Here is a 15,335-nt window from a genome sequence, read left to right on the forward strand (position 1 = left end):
CGTATTATTTAGTGCTAAGAAAAACCATCAGATGTCCGAAAAAAACGGCATTATATATTATATAAATATGCATAACGCATACATCCTTTTCCGTCAAGTTATGGGTTTCTCTGAATTTTGGACATTTTTTGGTGGAACCCGTAACTTGACGGAAAAGTTACATTGAATATTTGATTGGAGAAAAAATTCAAAACGTTCCAAGAAGATTAGGTCTGAATGTAAAATTCATTATTTAGAATTTCAGTTGGCTATACCACCAACTGAAAAAAAACCACACCCAACTAAGCCATATCGAGTATGTATGAGAAATAAAAACGCCACGGAACACGCTATTACTGTCTAGTGCGCTAAGAGAAGCTAGCTCTTTGCATGAAGAAAAAATATTTTTTTTGAATAAATTCTGTTTTCTGATGCCATGGTTGATTTTTCATTCTTATCCCAGAAGCCAACTGTCCATCAGTTGCACATATTTGCTACGAATATACTTGTAGCTGTTCCCGAAAGGCAAGTCATACCAGTCCAAGTTAACTCGTAGTTGGCATTCAACGTGTTAACTAACAGCATCACCCCTCCTCCCCTTCTATCCTGTTTGTCCTTCCTGTAAGCATTGTTCTCCCCAAATTCCAATTTTTCACTGCTTATATTCGTTTGGCACCACATCTCTGATATCCCAACAATATCCGCCTTTGATGTCTTGACCAGCACTTCAAATTCATCAGATTTATTTACTATACTCCTAGCATTCGTGTACATGCAAATATATATACACCTGTTCTTACTCTTAGTTATCCTAACCATGTATTTTACCTGTTCCATGATGATTCCCAGGAGCCCTTGAAATCCTCATTATCTTGCTTTCCAGGCTGCTGCTCATTCCAATAGAAGCAGTGCAAGAATCACTGTCACCTCTGCCTGTGGCTACCCTAATCTATTAGTTTGTGAATCCTGCCAAGCAGTTTTCCGACCCACTTAACACTGCCTTGATAGTATCAGCAAATATTATTGCACCCTTTCTATTTAAGTGTATCCCATCCCTGTAGAAAACAATCTTCCCTGTTAACAAGCACAGACCACACTGAGAAAAATTCTACCCCATGAGCCTTGCACAATCTCTCCAGGGCCGAATTGATTGACAAGGCTCTCATCGTATACTTCCTCCTATTGTGTCTGGGCAGAATTGCAGGTTAAATTGAAGAAAACTCTCACTTGTATGTTCTTAATTGTTATATAAGAAGTTTATGGGGAGTACGTAATGTCAAAGGGATCAAGTGGCATATGTCTTTTTCTGAAGGATGAGAAAATCTTCACCACTTTTTTCTGATGGCAGAAAAAAAATGGTGAAGATGGTACAAAAATGCATAAACTTTGGCTTGACTGATTGAAGAATGACTATCAGAATGATAACAGAAAAATTTTCTGTTAAGACATTCCACAAATTTTAACCGTCAATCATTGAAAAGGTCTATGTGAATGCGGTGTCAAAAAACTTGACTTTTGACAAAGGACTGAGAAGAGAAAAGGTTTGCATTGACCATAAGGGTAAAATTTCTTGCAGAACCAAACTTTCTGGAAAATGTCATTACATGAAATGAAACATGGACAGTTTAGTATTATCCTGAGATGAAAAGAACAAACAGTGGAAGACAGTTACTTCTCAGTGATGGGAAAAAATCAAGGATAAGCAAATCGAAATTCAAGACCATGCTCATAATTTTTCATTGATAAAAAAAGTATTGTCCATTCATCATTCTCCAAGGGCAAACTGTCAATCATACATCTTAACTTCAAATTAGTTTTTATTTACTATTTATTGCCAGAAACAGAATACATTTCCTAAAAGGGCAGTATAATACAAAAATATACATATTATAAAGGGAATTGTAGTTACAAAACTGTGTGTACACTGTATATACAACCATACATTCTAATAACAGAACAGTAGGGAACAATTGGAAGCAAGTTTCCAAATAATTTATATTTCTTTTTTTTTATTGATTGCATAGATAAAAGAAATAAAATAATAATATACCGACAAAGCACAGTAAAAGGGAAATGAGAACAAAGTTATGTAATAATCAAAATAATGAAAATATAAGATTAGTTAGATGAAGAATTCCAGAAATGGAAGTAACAATCTTTTTTAAAATTTCTTCTTGAAGAAATGATGTCCAAATTCATGTTATTGAATGATTTTATACCTCCTCTTAAAGAACCTATAAGCTAAATGATTTGTGTGAGATTAATCTACAAATGTTTTAAAGTGTAAGAGATCTTGGCGATTTCAAATTTCTGAAATTCTTGAGAGGGAAAAGATATTGTGGAAAAGGCTTGAATTTAGTCACATTCATGCAAGCTGATGCATCACAACAATTCAGCTCATATCGCTATCAGCAAATCAGTTTCCAATGGAGTATCCTCCCTACTCCTTTAATTTAGCTCCATCTGACTTTTTTCTATTCCAAGTATCAAAACTTTGCTGAAAGGAACATATTTTGGGTCTTTAGAATAGCTCAGCAACCATGCATTGAGGGCACTAAAATTGATATCAGTTAAACAAGTTTATAAATGTTTCCAATCATAGCAAAAGAAAATGACTTCATGTAAAACTTCCCAAGGAAGTTTCTTTGAAAGAAACATGAAAGCAAATAATTAGTAAGTTCAGTTTTAATGTACTTATAAAATTATGTTGTTCTTGAAACTTTCTAATCACACCTCATATGTCCCTATAGCAGTCATATATTTAAAATAAATAAAACTATTTTATTTTATAAATTATTATAAATTATAGAAAAATATTAGATTAGAAATTATTTTATATTTCTTGTTTTTATTAGTAAATCTTTTAAGCAAAATGCATTTTGGTAATTTGTAATTTTGAATTTATTTCACATTATATAATCTTATGATGTGCTTTACAGGGCCTGCAAATGGTCAATCAGTGTTTTTTGTATAATTAAGAAGATATATAATAATTCTACAACCAACATATTTTATTTCAGATAGAGATGCACTTATAAAAAAAAACTGAGAGGTCACTCTCAAGATCTTGCTTATTTTTAAAGTAGATAATATGGTGAAAATGGTTGCTGTCCTCTGCTTTACAGCTTAAAAAAAAGTAAAAAATAACATTAAAATTTATTGTATTTTATTTTCAGCTTGACTTATGTGATACTGGTGCAAAGTTTCTGCCTAGTGAAATTTTTAAAGGAAAAACAGAATATGTAAGTAGACATACTTAAAATATATGTCACACATTTTCATATGTTTTTATTTTATAAAGATGGTAGTTACCAATTAGCAATTTTCAAATTTTAAAACCTAAATATATACAGTTTATTAGGAAATTCTTGATATATGACTTTACTATTGTCTTTATCTCCATCAGATAATTGAACTGAGATGGAGACCATCCAAAGAGACCATCTCACCAATTTTAGGCACATTGGCATTTATGCATAAAGCCCCTTGTCCATCTGTCTATCCAACCACATATAATAACCCGATTCCCAGTGGATAGATTTTCTTGAAATTTTATATTTGGCTTTTTTAGAAAGCCAAATTTCTTCTCTACCTTTTCCTCCCAAGGAAAGGTAGAGAAGAAATTAGAGGAATGGAGGAAAGCATTGGAAGAGAGAGGCACGAGGATAAGTAGAACAAAGACAGAATATATGGTATTGGATGAAGAAGATGAGAGTTCTATAAAACTGCAGGAGGAAAAGCTACCATCAGTTTCGAAATTTAAGTATCTGGGATTGAACGTTGAGAAGGATGGAGGATTTAATGCAGAAATACAGCATAGAGTGCAATGTGGATGGTTGAACTGGAGAAAGATGAGTGGAGTGTGATAAGAAAGTAAATTGTAGAATGAAGGGAAGAGTGTCTAAAACTGTGGTTAGACCCGCATTGATGTACGTTGCTGAGGGCGATTACAAGGGCCCAGGAGAAGAAGATGGAAGTGGCGGATGCTAAGATGGATGTGTGGTGTGATGAGGAAGGACAGGATAAGAAATTACTACATCAGAGGTACAGTTAAGGTGGGGCCTCGGAGTAAAAAAATGCAGGAATCTAGGTTGAGGTGGCTTGGACGTGTGGAACAAAGAAGTGAGGAGTATGTGGGGAAGAGGTGTGAAAAGTTGGAGGTGATGAGGAAGAGGGGGAGACCTAAGCTGAGATGGAAGGACAAGGTGGCAGAGGATTTAAAAGAGAGAGGATGGAGGAGAGAGGAAACCCAGGATAGGGAGGAATGGAGGAAAAGAATTAAGGACGGAAATGCCAACCCCATATAAATGTGGGAAGAAGGCGAAGATAAAGAAGAAAGATTTGTCGAACATTCCCAAATTTAATTAAAATAGGACCAATAGAAATCTATCAATTATTATTTCTATTTTTTTTTTTTTTTTTCCCATACATATCACTTAGGGTATCCATATACCATATGTTGTAGCTCAAACACTGGATATTATGCTTGTTGCTGCGCACTGATTGGAGGAATAAATGGGCAGCATGGTGGATGCACAGAAATGGATCACACATTGAAGTCTGCTTTTTGCTTGTTTTCTAAATCTGGTTTACTGAATTGAGAATCATGAATTATTACTATTTGCTCATTGTGTTTTCAGTTGTTATTAAAATCCAGGAAGAAATAAGTAAATGCATTACAAAAGCATTGACAGTATACTATAGTTGTTTAATTTATTAAATCACAGAGCTCTATATACATGTTGCACTTCATGTGCTATTAATTACAAAGTATTACAAAATGTGCAGTGAAATGAAAACAATTACTTTTATATATTATTATTTAATCAATTAGTAATTAATTGGCAACAAGATAGGTATTTGTTTTTCACTTCTATTAATCACAGAAAAAAATCTATTAATTTAAGAATAAAAATCTAACATTCTTGAAATGTAGTGCATAATGCATTAACCAAGGTAGTTAATGTGGTGCATACATTAACTAACTTGGTATGTTTGCTATTAAAAGTTTGCGTTTCATTATATTTGCAATCTTTAGAGAATTCAACAAATACTGTTAAAGATTTACATATTTTCTCAAAAACTCTCAGCTCAAAGGAACTTTCATTACATAAATTGCATAGTGATAAGTCATTTTGTCATATTCATTTCAGTCAAGTTTAAATGACTGCTTAAGTTTGGTATACTAGAAATGAAACTTTATGATATAATGTTAAGTGACTTGGCCAAAGTATCTTACAAAATAATTTAAACTGAGATTATGAATTTTATGTGTTTTTTTTTTTTTTTTTTTTTTTTTCCATTTTTGTAAAGCTGGTTTAGTTATCTTGAATAATGTGAACCATGATATGTTTAAAAGAAATTTGGATGTAACTATAAATTAGAAAGTAATTAATAAATTCCATGTTGCAGAATTTTTTTATTTTTTTTTAGTCCCTGCACTGTGATTCCCTACAGACACTTTTTCATATAGTAATACTTACACACATTATGAATATAGGATAGTTAAAATGTAGGGCTAAATGTTAGCCCTACATTTTCTTTGTTGTTCTGTCAGTTCTTGAAATTTTTTTCCTCAGTATTTATCACTATCTGTGCTGCTCTCCATTGCTACTCTTGTGATCTTTAGAAGCTTGTGCTTACTGAAAGATCACTTCTGTGAGAACTATAACCACTTTTCCATCCCTACACCAAACTTTATGTACTTTTTATTACTTTCTATACAGAATAACAGGCATTGAGAACGTTTTTTTGATTACATATCTTCTCTATATGAGATGATTCCAACTATCAAAACTGTTTTACAGTAACTAAAAAGTTATGATAGCCTGAATAGACTTCCTCATCACCTATAGCAAATGACTTTTTCTTTATTTAATGTTATGCCATCCAATGAGATGTCAGGATCAACTGGCTTATTCATGACTTGGCTTCACGGTAGTCGCTATGAGACCACTTGGGACCCATTTGGAAGGAGGGGATCCTAGAGCACTGCAGTTCAGAGGTTTAATGATAAAAAGTAAAGTAAAGAAGTTTACTTGATAAAAATATACTTTTATATTTGGAGAAAAATTCCCCAATAACTGGGTTAATAAGACAAAAAAAAAATGCTGCCATTCAACTACATAGTTTATATGTTTCTGTTTTTCCTCTTCTTAAACTACATTTTGTTAATAATCATTTAGTGCAACTTTGCTGCTCTTAGTCAGAGATCTGTGCCTCCCTCCCCACTTATTAAAAGTATTATTAATTTAGTATTAAAAGTTTGAATACTGTTGATGTCATCATACAACTAAACAAAGGTATGTTATTTGCATCCTCCGTAGCCGAGTGGTCAGGAGCGGGAGTGCAGCGGCACACGCTCTTTGAGTAGACCGGGGTTCAAGCCCCTGACTGCTAAATACGGTCAATCTGCCAACCCGCACTGGACCAGTGTGGCAGATTATGGTCCATTTTCCCTCAACATGAATTGTTGAGGAGGCTTCCATCCTGCAGTGGGTTGATAATGGCTGCAATTTACTTTTTTTACTTTTAAAATAAGTTATTTAAAAAGATAGTTTTTTAGGATGTAATATGTTTTTTTTTTACATCTGATCTGATACTTTCAGATTTTGTTCAAAAAATGTTTTGATATAATAGGAATATATTTTTGACTATATAAAATGACAATGAATAACTTACAAAAAAATATTCTTTTTATTTTGTTTTACAGAAAGCATTACATAAAATATGAAAAAATTAAACATTTTTAAAATTTATCGAAACTGAAAATATTAAATGTTACCAGTTTATAAAAAATTAAAGAAACAGAAACACACACAATAAGAAAAAGGTGTTTACAAATTAAAAATTTAATTGCACATTAATTATTATTATATACTCAAAAATATGATATAAGTAGCATGCTGTGGTCCTTTGGATTGCACAAGCAAAATTGTAAAAATTACACAAAAACGAAACATGTCAATAGAATACAATTAAGATTACCATTGAACAGATGGTAGAAAGGTATTGAAATGCTCATAACCATGGCACAGGCAGCAAATTTTAAATGTCTTGTAGTCTTGAGAGGCTGTGCTTTTTTTTTTTTTTTTTTTTTTACATATTGGATAAAAGAAGATAAAATTGCATTTATAAAAACATTTCTAAACATTAAATAGTTGTATTGTTGGATCTTAAAAGCAATTAAAAGTTTCTGATTGTGTTTATATACAATGCTACTATTGGAGATTACAATGAAGTAAAAGACGTTAAACTTTCATGCATGTCTTTGTCAGCATAGAGCTGGTTGTAAATGATACATATTGGCAAAAAAGACGTTAAAAGAGTGAATCAGGTAATGATTTTAGATTAATTAAAATTATTAAAAAAAAGTTTTATTTTTAATTGTTATAGTAATTTATCATGTTTAAATTTATAGATTTCAGGACCGTTTGTACTCCAGATTCAAAAGGTTCGTAATACCAGTGCTCCCAAAGCAAATGATACATCTTCGGTAGCACCTCAGCTCTTGAGGGTGTACCTTACAGATGGCCATCAAACAGTTAGTGGACTTCAGTGGGGAGACTGGAAGTTGATCAAGTTAGTTTGTATTAGTTTGGAATTGGTATAAGAATTTAAGTCAAGGTTAGTTTAATAAAACTAATCTTAATTAAAGGAACCGGCTCAGATTCAGTCTTATAGTTTATATTAGTTTTATTGGAGTTGGAAAAAACACACTTTAATTACTTTCAATTAAAAAAAGGCTTGGAGTAGTCATCATGCGTAAATTAGTTCATCATTACATTTAAGGCTTTAAAAAATTTTTTTTAAATACCTTTATTATTTAGACATGTATCCCACTAATTCATTAATCTGTATATTCCTTTTCCAAAATATTTTTTGGCTGTGGATAGAAGCATTCTTCAACAGCTGTTTTAACTCCAATATTCAAATTGAAACAGTATCCTTTTAAAACTTTGTTAAACAGTCCAAAAAACATTAGCATTAGTAGAGGCATATGATGCAAGAAAGCAAACTTATACAGCATCAGCCAAAAATAAATAAATAAATAAACCTTCCCATTTCACCCATCCATTCACTCCAAAAGTTTGTTCAGTTCTTCCTTGAATTTATTTAAGCTGTTAACTTCCACAACAAAAGGTGTAAGTTTGTTCTAGCAGTCGAACAGTCGACCACCCACTGGCTAAAGGAAAATTTCCACACATCTTTTCTGCAACTGTCTTTCCTTTCCTCAATTTGGATTTATGCCCCCTCAAGTGCATAATCTGGGTAAGAGGCAGAATCCCATCAGCATTGGGCTTGCTCAAACCATTCAAGTCTTTATACACCTCAGCATGAACACTTCATTAAAGTCATATGGAAAAAACTGTACACTGGCAATTTGAATATTTGCAGGATTGTAAAGCTTGAATCAAGTTGAATCATGTGGTCACGAAGGAATCAACCCACTTCATTATCTTGAAGTGAGGTGAATCCTGTCAGTTGTTTTATTTATATGCATTTGATGTTGAAGCACTGATTCTATCTCAGCATCTGGGACAACATTTTTTTGCTTATAGAGACTGAGTATGTTTCTCCTACATATGTGGAAAACTTAGACTTTAGTTCACAATAATGGCACTAAGACACCATTCTTTATGAATTTACTGTGGGTCACTGAATGCTGATCCATTTTGAATGCACCTTCTGTTTAAAATGCCATGCAAAAAATTACAAACTGCAATGAAGAGCAAACGAAATGAAGCTGCTCTTGTTATGAACTGACAGGCTATCATTTAAGTTTAAGTATACACATATCACCAGTTCATTTGAACATAAAAACCCAGCTAGATATAGTCTGTCTTGATATACAATCTGCATTTGATTCTGTTAACATTAATAGACTTTTTTTTTTTTTTTTTTTTATTGAGAACTTCTGTGGTATAATTGGTGACAGTTCTTTTTTCTAAGAGCCTCACCACTTAACTGTACTGTAAATTTTCCCTATTAATGATTGTTTGTTAGTGAAATCTGTCTCCACTGGCACATGTTTGGGACTGTCTGCCCTTCTTTTTTTTTTTTTTGTTCCTTAATCCCCCACTGGCTGTTCTTGGAATTCTGTTTATCTCCTATGCAGGTGATCTCAAAATATAGACCCTCTTGCATACTTTATCTGAGTCATTGGATTAAATATATTAATCAATAAAGGCTTAGGTACTACTGCTGACCACTTCACAAATTTCAATCTTAAAATTAATACTCTGAAATCTGCCCATTTCTTTTAAAAAGAAAAAATATCTTTTTCCTTTCCTTCCAGTAGTTGGTTTAAACCAACTAACACAAGGACCTGGGGATTTCTTTTGATAATAAAAGGATCTTCAGTACTCGCTAGTTCAAGTTATGATCTATTCCATAAAACAATGTGGATGCTGAGACAAAATATGGTTCATATCAGCAACCCTAAGGTTCTGCTTTGATATGCCTCCAGCTTCCTGTTTTTTTCAATGATTTATAGCTCTGAAATCTGGGCTTGTGTCCGATATCTACCAAATAAATGCTTTTCTCCACCAATTACTAACTTTTGAAGTGAATCAACTTGAAATCAGGTTTTCAATGTAGCATTTCCAGATTTCAGATCTATCTCAGTCTGGGCTGTTCTTTTCTTGACAAAAATATTCACTTTTCTCACTTTTAGCAAATTATACAATAATATCTGACTTTCACCCTTGATTTGGACAAAAAGTAACGTGGTATATCCTGCCTAGAAATAATAAAATTATAGTATCCTTGATTTCATTTAAACATCATCTGAAGAGCACTAGCAAGTTCTTACTCCCTCACTCCACCTAATCAAACAGCACATTGGTGATCACTGCTACGCAGTCAGTGTTTTACCTGCAGATTCTTATTGCATGAAGAATCACTGTTGATAATCAGTTAAGGAATATTACTTCCTCTTGTTGTCTCTCCTAACATGCTGCTGTAGAAAAAAAAGTCATCCAGTAATTTCATAGAAATCTTTCTGATGTGTATGTGACCAACCCACAAATTCCAGTCAGCATCTGAAAAGTTAAAATTTCACATTATATAAGACATTCTGATTTACTGGCCCACTATATTTCTCTATATAATTGTTTGTTATTAATCTGCTTCCTCTAGATATAAAGCACATTGAGGATATTAGCAATAAAATCCTTTTTTATTGACTTAAAAAACAAATCCTATCTAATATTTTCCAGCTCTTGTTTTAAAAATAATTTTTGGTCTACTGTTTTCAAGCTTATCATTTAATTACATTTTAATTACATTTTAATTTTAATTGTAATCCTTTTGAATGTTATCTTATTTGTAAGATATTACATTTTACATTTTAATTGTAATCCTTTTGAACGTTATCTTATTTGTATAAATCCTTCTATATGTAACTTCTAGTTGTTTGTATTGTTATTCTTTGTTTTGTATTGTTATTGCTTTTCTTTTAGTAAATTAAATATGTTACCTTTCCTCCAATGTAAGCCTCTCTGGCCTACATATATCATTCAGGGGATGGAAATTGTGCATACCTTGCAAACAAACTGATATTTATTTATTTTTTTCCTGCATTCTGTTGAGATTGTCAGATGTGTTTTTTACAGTTCACTGAAATTTGGCTGTGAAAGCAATTGGTAATTGAAATAAGAGGGGGAGGAGGTCCAAAAAAGATTTCTATTCGCTCAAGTAGTTGTGTTAGAAGATTAAAACAAACATTGTGTATTACACTTTTTCAGTGTAGTCACCAAACAGAATGACATTTTTTTGCCACCTCTCAATACACTTCCACAGGCCAGTTTTGTAGCAGTCCTGTGATGACTTGGCAGCAGAAATCACCTCATCATCAGCAGCAAGGTGTTTTCCATGAAGAAAGGACTTCAGAGCAGGAAAGAAGAAAAAATCCGAGGGTGAAAGTTAGGGGGAATAAGCAGGATGCAACAATATTTCAAATCTACATTTGTGGGCACACCTCACTGCAGCATGCTAGGAATGTGCAGGGGCATTATTGTGGAGCAGGCACACTCTTTTGACAGCTTTCCTCGTCATTTTTCTTTTATAGCATGTAACTTTACGAGGAAGTTGAAATAATACATTGCCATCACAGTACATCCCTTTTGAAGGTAACCTGTTAGTATTACACCATGCTGATCCTAAAAAAACTGACATCATCACCTTGCCAGGTTGCACCTTTGCCTCTTTGGGGAAGAGGTTCTGCATGTTTTCATTGTTTTGACATTTGTTTTGTTTCCATATCATAATGATGGATCCAAGTTTCATCCATGGTGACTAGCCATGAAAAACTCTTTTCTTGTAATCTGCATTAGCTAGCCTACCCTAATTTATTACTTGATTATAGACTAGTTTATATTTACCATAGGCTTCTGTATCATCTGTTAATTTATATGCATCCCACATATTTTTCTTCTCTGTCAGATCTCATCAGTTCATCTAGAATCCATTAGATCTAACCCTTGAATAGTATTTCTTAGTTGTAGGAATAACCTAGTAGCATTCTGCAGTTACTTCTCTGAATGAGGCGCCTCCGTAGCCAGGTGGGCAGGAGCAGCAGTGCATAGCACATGCCTTTTGATTAGACCGGGGTTCGAGCCCGTGACCACCAAATATGGAGGATGCGGAAAGATCAGGGAATGACCACCGCATATTCCCAGAGTAATATGGCCTTAGTTGCTAATGCTCCTAAAAACCAAACAACAACAACTTCTCTGAATGCTTACCATTTAGAATTTGCTGTTGGTAACACATCAGTTGGTCACACTGCATAGAATTTAAAAACTGTCTGAGACTGCTGTACGTACCCTTGCAAAAGCCCTTCCTTTACCCTTGACAGTAATTATGTCTTTAAATAAATGTTTTATCAGTACATTGTGATCACTGCCACGCAGTCAGTCTTTTACCTGCAGATTCTTATTGCATGAAGAATCACTGTTGATAATCATTTAAGGAATATTGCTTCCTCTTGTTGTCTCTTCTAACATGCTGCTGTAGAAAAAAAGTCATCCAGTAACTTCATAGAAGTCTTTCTGATGTGTCTGTGACCTCAGGGATCAAGAGGAGCACATTTCAATAAATACTAAGCACACACTGAATGTTTAAAAATGACTATTATGTCTTTTCATGTGTTTTTGCAAGCAGGATTTAACCTGCATGTTGCAGTAATCTTAATTCTCACAGCAGAACAAACTTGCCTTTGCATTGAGTTGCATCGTATATTTCAAGTTGGAAAATTGATTCTATGTACCATTTGAAACCTCATATCAAACATATTTACAACTGATTTGTCTGCGTGTTGTCACTGGAGACAACCAGCTATGTAATGAGAGGCCAGTTAATTCTGAAACAAGCTTTCATAGTAATCTCATCTTTTAAATAAATAGCCATTTAATCTTATGGAGATGGAATCTGTTTGAAAGTAGTGCAGTACCATGGCAGCTCATTGCAAAAGCAAGTTTTTGGCTGTGAGAATTACATCATTGCATAATAAATGCAATTTAAGAAAGAAATATCATCCTATTTTGCATTGATTCTTAAAAACAAATACAATTGTTGAACTGAGTACTAGATTACTTTCTTAATATTTCCAGATTGTAAAATGTTGATTTTTTGTAAAATGTCAGATTTTAAAAAATTTTGGATTAAAGTGCTCGATTTTACTGAGTTTACTGTATATACTGAATGAAAATGATTAATAATAGTTAACTCCTCTTATAGTAAACGATTTCATAGTTACTGTTTTAATTGCATCATGTATGTGTGACATATCTTTTGGGACATAAAAATATGACAGGTGTTTATTATTTTTTCCTTATTTTATTTCTTGTTTAGCCTTGATACTCCTCCAGGTGTAAAAATTTATTTTAAACCTGGAAAGCACAACATAAAAAGTGGCTTTCTTCTCCTTCCTGAAAACCAGTTCATCGTTTTAGGGGGTCATGTAACAGGTTTGGTAGAGAAATGGGAACTTGCCCGTGTAAGTTGAACTTTCAGTATATAGGTATTTATAATTTTAGTTCCTCTATTTAGAAGCCTCTGCAGACCTGAATGATGGGTTTTAACCCAACGGTGGTGTCACCCGAAAGTATAGCGAAATTGTAGTAGATTCACCACGGAGATCAAACCAAATATACATATTTGTATTAGTTTTAGTATGTATATGCAAACATACAAATTGTACTGCCTTGATATTAGCCAATTTTTTTAAATTGGCTGTTATAATAAGAATGAATGATGGGAATTGGCTTCATCATAAGTATAGTTAAAATGCAGCAGTGGCATCTGGTCTGTGAGACTTGCACCAGAAAAGAAAATTTTAGAGACAATAAATGGACAATAAGTGGTTCAACTTTTCCCAGAATTTCTGTTATCCTTTTGGCTTTTAAGGGTACAGAAGTAATGAATTTCAATTTTATTGAATGTTAGTTTGTGAATTAATTATAGTTTAGGAGAAATATTTACAATTAGATCATATTATAAAATACATGACTTTTTATTATATGTTGGGTACAAAATCCAAAAATGTCTATTGACAGTTTTTTTTTTTTTTTTTCCCCTTCTTTTTCGACTAAACCCAGGTTTTTTTGTTTTATTCAAAAAACACCATATACCATTGAAAAAGTTAATTTCTTTATTTTCAGAAGTTTCAAACCTTTTGCACATTATTTTCAGAAGTTTCAAACCTGGAATTGGGATATTTTCAGTATAGTTTAATGAAACAATTAACTTTTATTGAAACTACTTAGTGAAAACATATTGTAAGTGAAAGTAAAAATTGCCATTCAGAAGAAATTAAAATTAAAAGAAATTAAAAAAGAAATTAATTTTATCTAAAATAGTTTGTACTCGGTCTACATCAGAAATTTTACTAAAAAGATTTTTATCATAAAAAATTTATCTTTATGTATAAGGGTGGATCAGCTGAAACAGACTTTCAGAATGTTCTGATTTGTAACAAGTGAAATTAAGAAGCACACATGCATAACAAACCAAAACATCCTCTAGTTTAGATGTGTGTAAACATGAATAGTGGCAAAAATACATAAGGAGAGTAAGTGGAGTTTAAATTTTAACTATACTTGTACCTTCATTTATATAAGTTTTTGAGCTTTTTGGCTCCCTTTTGGAACTTTTTCATTCTCTTCCATTAAACATAACATATCAAAATTGAGGTGTAATCTAACCATAGTATAGTCTACAGAAATCATTGAATAATAGAACTTAAATTATGGATGGTGGGGGACGTTTTTGGCAAAAAATAGAAACATATAATTGGTTATATAAAATTTTGCACATTGTTTTTATTGAAAATCCAGATATATGTGTAAATTATGATATTGGTTGATTATTATAAGAAGTTTATAAATGTTCTGACAAGTAGTGTGTTAATATGAACTGTTGAAAATATTTTTGTTATTACTACTTAATCATATTCATTTGAACTTTTGTTAAACTTTTGCTTGATATTATTTCTCATTATTGAAATGATCATTTCATTAATGAAATGATGAATCAATGCTGAATGACATGCATTCATCTTTCATCAAAGATGAGCATTGTGTCGTAACCGCTTCATGGATTATCCCGAGATATCTTGTTTTTAGTTTTAAAAGTTATTTGGAACTACACGAAATATCTCGGGATACAATAATACCTGAAGCAAACAATAACACCTCCAAATTTAGGACTTTCTCTGGCATATATCTGGCTAATTTTGCATTAGGCAGGTAAATCCCGAGTTTTCTCAGGATTTTCTTGTGCCTGGCAGCATCCCCTCGATGTGGGCACCTGTACGTGGTGAGGGGACCTCCCAGTGACACTGCTGGACTCCCAGACTAGCATCACTGGGATCCAACGCCCACAGCCCAGGTTCCAGGCTTACATCAATGGAATCCGGCGTGTTTGCCGTGCGCTGCGACCTGTGGAAATTCGGAAAGGGGGATCCTGGTGGTTGAGGGGCCCAGCTTCAATACACCACTTTGGCCCCTGCTTCGACAAGACGGGTGGTCCTGGAAGGCCCGGCTAGGATCAATCGACTAGTAGGCTCGCCTGCGAGGGTCAACCGTGTCAATGCCATGCCCCTACCCTCATGGTCCGAGGGACAGGATTCAGGCTGGCGGCGGTGCAGGTATAGTGTCTGGGTAGCCCTGCCGTTCCACTCCCAAGCGCATTTATTGCATGCCGGGTAGTGGGCGTCCCTTTGGGCTCCGTGGTGGGTGGGGAGCCCGGGCACTGAACAACTTAAAAACTCTATGAATCCTGATAAACTTATTTCTTCAGGGGCCCCAACCCGGTCCCTATCTGAAAATTTAGACGGCGAAACAGATAGCATT

At 33.5% G+C, this 15,335-nt stretch overlaps 1 protein-coding gene across 1 annotated transcript in view; it reads left to right on the forward strand.

Annotated features, from left to right (window-relative positions):
- The window catches only part of Tdrd3 (Tudor domain containing 3), a 147,081-nt gene that overhangs the window by 51,730 nt on the left and 80,016 nt on the right, over window positions 1-15,335 (forward strand). Inside the window, exons 3-5 of the mRNA XM_090379789.1 lie at window positions 3,156-3,221; window positions 7,400-7,560; window positions 12,835-12,979. Of these exons, the coding sequence (XP_090235915.1) occupies window positions 3,156-3,221; window positions 7,400-7,560; window positions 12,835-12,979 (372 nt within the window). The remainder of the gene's footprint in view (window positions 1-3,155; window positions 3,222-7,399; window positions 7,561-12,834; window positions 12,980-15,335) is intronic.

The sequence above is a fragment of the Mastigoproctus giganteus genome, chromosome 1, assembly GCF_048544385.1.
Source record: "Mastigoproctus giganteus isolate SK-2022 chromosome 1, ASM4854438v1, whole genome shotgun sequence".
NCBI classification, from domain to species: domain Eukaryota; kingdom Metazoa; phylum Arthropoda; class Arachnida; order Uropygi; family Thelyphonidae; genus Mastigoproctus; species Mastigoproctus giganteus.